Consider the following 6,000-nt stretch of genomic DNA (forward strand, 5'->3'; position numbering starts at 1 on the left):
AGGCACGTTTATGGTGGTTCTCCTCCTACCTCTCCAACCGTTCGCAGACGGTGTTGACAGGGGGGCAGAGATCGACCACTAGGCAACTCACTTGTGGGATGCCGCAGGGGTCGATTCTCTCGCCTCTCCTGTTCAACCTCTATATGAAGCCGCTGGGGGAGATCATTCGTGGTTTCGGGGTGAGTTGTCAGCTGTACGCTGACGATACTCAGCTGTACATTTCCACCCCAAACCACCCCAACGAAGCCGTCGATGTGATGACTCGGTGTCTTGAGGCCGTTCGGGTCTGGATGGGGACGAACAGACTCCGACTCAACCCATCCAAGACGGAGGGGCTGTGGATACCAGCGTCCCAACACAGTCAGCTTACCCCATTGCTGACTGTGGGGGGCGAATCATTAGCCCCCAGGGAATCGGTGCGCAATTTAGGCGTTCCCCTGGACGCACAACTGTCTTTAGAAGACCATTTGATGGCCATTGCCAGGGGAGCTTTTTATCAGGTCCGCCTGATTCGCCAATTGCGCCCTTTCCTGGATCGGGACTCGTTATGCACAGTCACTCATGCCCTCGTCACTTCCCGTCTGGATTACTGCAATGCTCTCTACATGGGGCTCCCCTTGAAGAGCACCCGGAGGCTCCAACTGGTACAGAATGCGGCCACGCGGGGGATTGAGGGAGCACCTCATAGCTCCCATGTAACACCTCTCCTGCGCAGGCTGCACTGGTTGCCGGTGGTCTTCCGGGTGCGCTTCAAGGTGTTGGGCATCACCTTTAAAGTGCTCCATGGCATGGGACCGGGATATTTACGGGACCGCCTGCTGCCGCCAGTTACCTCCCATCGTCCAGCGCGTCCAGTGTGCTCTCACAGGGAGGGCCTCCTTAGGGTGCAGTCGGCCAACCAATGTCGGCTGGCAGCCCCCAGGGGAAAAGCGTTCTCTGTGGGGGCCCCGGCCCTGTGGAACGAGTTGCCGGTGGGACTCCGTCTTCTCCCTGATCTTCGGACCTTTAGTTTAGTTTAGTTTAGTTTTATTAGATTTTTATACCGCCCTTCTCCCGAAGGACTCAGGGCGGTGTACAGCCAGGATAAAACTCAATATATATACAATTAAAACCGAAATTTAAAATAGAGTAAATTACAAAGGCCGATATTAAAATTTAAAAGATTTAAAAACCCAAAAACCATAAAAACCCAATTTAAAAATAATAAAACTATTATGCCAGTCCCGCTTGAATAAATAAATATGTTTTTAGTTCACGGCGAAAGGTCCGAAGATCAGGCACTTGGCGTAAGCCAGGGGGAAGTTCATTCCATAGCGTCGAAGCTCCAACAGAGAAGACCCTACTCCTGGGGGCCGCCAGCTGACACTGTTTGGCGGACGGCACCCTGAGAAGGCCCCCTCTGTGGGAGCGTACGGGTTGGTGGGAGGCATAAGGTAACAGCAGGCGGTCTCGTAAGTACCCGGGTCCTAAGCCATGGAGCGCTTTAAAGGTGGTAACCAAAATCTTGAAGCGCACCCGAAAGACCACAGGAAGCCAGTGCAGACTGCGCAGTAGTGATGTTACGTGGGAGCCACGAACAGCTCCCGTTACCACTCGCGCAGCCGTGTTCTGGACTAACTGCAGCCTTTAACCGCGAGCTCAAGACCTTTTTTCACCAAGCGGGGCTGGCCTGATTGATTTTAATATTGTGGGTTTTTAATGGGCTTTTAACAGGGGTTTTATCTTTTTGTAATTTTCTTATTTAACATTTTTAATCATATAGCGTTTAAATTAGATTTTTAAACTTGGTATTGTATTTTAAAAATTTTTTGGATTATTGTTGTTTTATCTGCTGTACACCGCCCTGAGTCTTCGGAGAAGGGCGGTATAAAAATGTGAAAAAAATAAATAATAAATAAATAAATAAAAGCCTTTAAAAAGGATTGAGAGCTTTTTCTTTCCCCGCCCACCAAGGGAATGAAGCAGGCTGAAGTCCAACTTTTCAGCTCTGCAAGCATAACTAATGCAAACTTTCTTTTTGCCTCTTCTCCTGACTCACGGTTGTAAGGTAAATTCATGCAGCCATTTACAAAAGGTTGTTTAGGCAAGCTGAGGGTAGTAGAAGGAAGTTGGGTTGTTTGGCTGCAGCAATGTATCGGGCTATTGGCCAAAAAAATAATAAATGTTTTCATTTTTCTCGCAGACACAGGACTGTTTTGGCATTTGCTTATTCAAGACTAAGCTAGAACTGTGCCAAGATTCATTCTCTGGCTAATTAGAGCTACTTCCTGAAGAAAATTAAAAAGCTTTACAGAGATTTTATTTGCACAATGGGAACTCATAGAGGAAGGACTAAGTCCACTATTTGCCAGTACAACCTTCTGCATCCTAAACTGTGGCTCAGAAGTTAGATCCAGTCAAACTCCTTTCTCATAGCTGCCACATCAGAATTGCAGAACTAGGTGTGGTAAACCTCATCTGCTTCTATGGTATGAATGATACCTGGGGTGCACTCTGCACTCCCTCAGAGAAATGATTTTTTTCCTGCAAGAGTAAGGACAAAGCCATCAAAGGGAGGAAAGAGCATCCGGTTTAAACACAGCCTCGAAATAAAACCCGATTCTTATCAATAATATTGACCCCTCCTCGTTTTTGCTCCAACTCCAAACCAAATCACTCAAGAAAAAAAAAATCAGAGCTTAAAAAAAATATCCCATAATCCTAAAAGCTTTATCCAAAAACTTTCTACTATTGACTTCACCCCATTCCTAAGAGGACCATAAGGGGCGTGCATAAGCGCACAAACGTGCCTACCGTTCCTGTCCTATTGTTTTTCTTTTCTTCTTTCTATATATATGCTTATACCTCCTTATATTTACCCATATATGTTTATATACTATATAATCTTTTGTATGATTCCTACATATATTGTTGTGACAAAATAAATAAAATAAAATAAATAGCGTAGGAAAGCAGACCCAGCCTGCAGCTAGAGCGTGACGTCACAGCAGCAGACTCTGCCGCCTCGTTGCCGGAGCCTATATGCCCACTAGCTCACTCCCCGCCCCCGCCCCCGCGGCAAGCAAGGACGCGCTTAGTCTTCGTACCTGGGCACTATGCCCGGGGCGGGGAACTGCTGCTCCGGAATCCTCTTGGATCCCGGCAGCGTGATCAACTCGGAGAGTGTTGCTGTTGCTACTGATGCTGTCTTCACAGATTTTTGCAGTCAGCCCCTGTAGCTTCCTGAAAGCAGCGCACACGTGCGTAAGCACCGCCCTCGATTTCCTTCCTCTTGGCGGGTTAAACCAGGAAGTGATTGGCGATCCTCCGGGCACACAATCCACAAGAGGAATGAACAACTACTGCCCCGCTTTTCCGTCCTATCAGGCTTCTTTCCATGTGCCATCATTAAAGTCGCCAAATACCAAAAGGATAAAGCGGATGTAGACGCAGCCAGTCTTTAACATAGCGTATCCAAAGGCGCGCATCTAAATAGGCTCCCTATTTACTGGCGCTAATTTCATCCGTGGGAACGCGGCATGCTAGCGTGGGGTATGAAGGATGACGCGGTGGGAATTGGCAAACTTTAAAAATTCAGGCCAGCGGAAAATAGGCAAGCACAATTCCCGGAGGAAATTGTGCTTGGCTGAACTAGACACGTGTGGGACTTCTGGGCACGGGTTTCTCCGCGATTCACTTTTGCTTCGCTGGATTATCCACCTTGATTCAACATCACGAATAGGATAGGGTGCCGAAGCCTTATAATCAGAATCGGGCAATAATTCGTATTATTTCAGGGTTGCAGGGTAAAACGTGAAGACAGCCTACCCAAACGCCCGTTAGTGGCGAAGCATCACTCCTTGAGGACGTGATCGGTCCAGTTGGTTTTATAGTACCACCCGCATCCTGAATGCCTGCGGGCGCTCATCATTCTTTTCAAAAATGGTGTCATAAAACGAAGAAAAAGGCTAAAGGCTATCAGGCCCAGTCCATTTTTTTCCCCGAGATAGGTTGCGCAGAAACCCTGCCGGTTATTTTTGCCTCCTCCCGTCACTCGCAGGACAAGGGCAAAGGGACCCTGGGAGGGGAGGAGGACCAGGATGTCACCCTTCAGGGCAAGGGCGAGGAAGCGCTCTACCGCCCAGCACGTTTGCGCCTCGAGGTTCATTTGTGCGTTGTGGCTGTCAGCTTCCCTCTGGCAAAGTTTGGCCGCCTGTTGCAAATAGCAGCCGAGAAGGAGTTGCAGCCTCACCATCCCTTACTCCGCGTGCCACGACCGCGCTGGACCTGTGCGCAGCCCCAGAAACCTTTTTTAAGATTCAGAGACCAAATCAAGGCTGGGTCAGCCGTGACTCAGTGCATCGTGTCTTTTATTTCCCCCGCTCTCATTTCTGCAGCCCCCTCTGCCGAATCCCGATGCTCCGCTCAGAAGGCAGCCCCTTTCCTCAGCCAAATGTCCGCCTGCTGCAAGGAAGATTAGCCCCTTCTCCTCTCCCACCTACCACCCCCCTCCCGCATGCCCAATTGAGGATCACAAGGACCGTGGATGCGAAGCAGATCAGAGAGAAAGCCGCATCTTCCGTGCTACCTCCAAGGAAAGCTTGCAGCCTGTACTTTGGCTGAGTCAGCTTTGAAAAAGCCCCTTCCCCAACTCCTGGTGAGCCAGAAGAGTGCTAGAATTCCCGTAGCAACCCATTCCCACCCTGTCGAAAAATCACGTCTGCCTAGCCTGCAACACCGGCATCCCCGACCGCATGGCACCCGCGATTTCCCTACCTTTTTCCCCGGAAACCCAACGCCCCCCCCCCACTAAGCCTTCCGCCTGCTTGCTCGTTACCCTGAGCATCGCCGCCGCTGGTCAGGACTCCGATGGCTTTGCCTCTGCCCGAAAGGTCCTCGAACAGCTTCTTGTGCGACATAGTTCTGCTGACTTCGAGGGTGGGAGAGGGTGCTGATTTCCGCGGAGAAGAAGGAGAAGGCGGCGGCGAGATCTCCAGCTGCGGCTGGATGGTGCCCTGGGCTGCTGGGCTGTGCGCTGTGCGGACGCTGACGGTGTGGATCTTGACTTTGCACACGATTTGGTTCTTGCCTGTATCGTGGGAGAGAGGGAAAAAATCATGCAAGCCGCCCGAGAGATGCGAGGCTGAGCTCACGTTCCCTCTGCGCAATTCTTCTGGCTGCTGCAGCGAACTCTTCCTTCTAACCGCCCGCTGACAGCGCTAAGCCGAGCCGCTTTGGCTCCGCCTTCCCTTTTGAGAAAGGGTCCGTCGGCAATTCTTACAGGCAGGCGAGGCGGCCAATAGTGAAGCGCGGCCAGGGCGAGACTAGGGGGTTGCAAGCCTTCGGTAGGTTGCGAGAGATCCTCAGGGAGGAGGGGACAAGGTTCCTGGAAGAAGGGACGCGAAGGGAAAGAGAGAGAGTAAACGAATTAAATCGGAGGAATGCCCCGCCTTGAGCTTGCCTGAGTTCTGCCACAATTGGAGTTCCGGCGTGTAGGGAATTCAGCCGGTGCGTGTGTAAAACACGGCTTCTGGATCAGCTGCTGTGGCTACTTTCGTCTATCCTGCTAAGCCACCGCAGCTGATTACATAACGACCGATTCTTGCTTTGCACGGAACACTGAGCCATCAATCTGCCTATCTGGACGTTGGTAACCACCCGTAAGACTACAACTCCCAGGGTTATTATTAGCAGCCCTTCTAGCTAGGCATTCTGGGAGTTGAAGTCCACGCATCTCGAAGGAGGAGAGGAGGGAGCGATCATAAACTAGATTCAGAGGCTATATTTTGTAGACTTGCATCGTGATATGTTTATCTTTGCAAAAATTGTTCATTGTTTGTAGTTTTATCCAGTGCACAAAATTTTTATTTTTATGGATGATAAACCACAAACCAGCTTTTACAAATCAAATGGATTCAGAACCTTCAAAAAACTAAAACAGATTACATTTCTAATCGGATTAGGTATCGTTTTTTATATTACATTCTTTCCATAACTTATTGAAAATGGAAGGTTGTTCTC

At 49.7% G+C, this 6,000-nt stretch overlaps 1 protein-coding gene across 11 annotated transcripts in view; it reads right to left on the reverse strand.

Annotated features, from left to right (window-relative positions):
- The window catches only part of PFKP (phosphofructokinase, platelet), a 103,093-nt gene extending 97,869 nt beyond the window's left edge, over positions 1-5,224 (reverse strand). For 3 of the 11 annotated variants that reach the window (XR_009155165.1, XR_009155164.1, XM_058183914.1), the window contains exon 1: positions 4,817-5,219. Coding sequence is in view for 8 of the 11 variants with exons in the window: in XM_058183914.1 (XP_058039897.1) it covers positions 4,817-4,898 (82 nt within the window). In the remaining 3 variants the exon portion in view is untranslated. Of the gene's footprint in view, positions 1-4,816 lie in introns of all 11 variants that reach the window. The other 8 variants (XM_058183911.1, XM_058183909.1, XM_058183916.1 and 5 more) reach the window with 5 other exon arrangements.
- Between the last annotated feature and the right edge of the window lie 776 nt (positions 5,225-6,000).

Source organism: Ahaetulla prasina, chromosome 4 (genome assembly GCF_028640845.1).
Source record: "Ahaetulla prasina isolate Xishuangbanna chromosome 4, ASM2864084v1, whole genome shotgun sequence".
In the NCBI taxonomy this organism is placed as follows: Eukaryota; Metazoa; Chordata; class Lepidosauria; order Squamata; family Colubridae; genus Ahaetulla; species Ahaetulla prasina.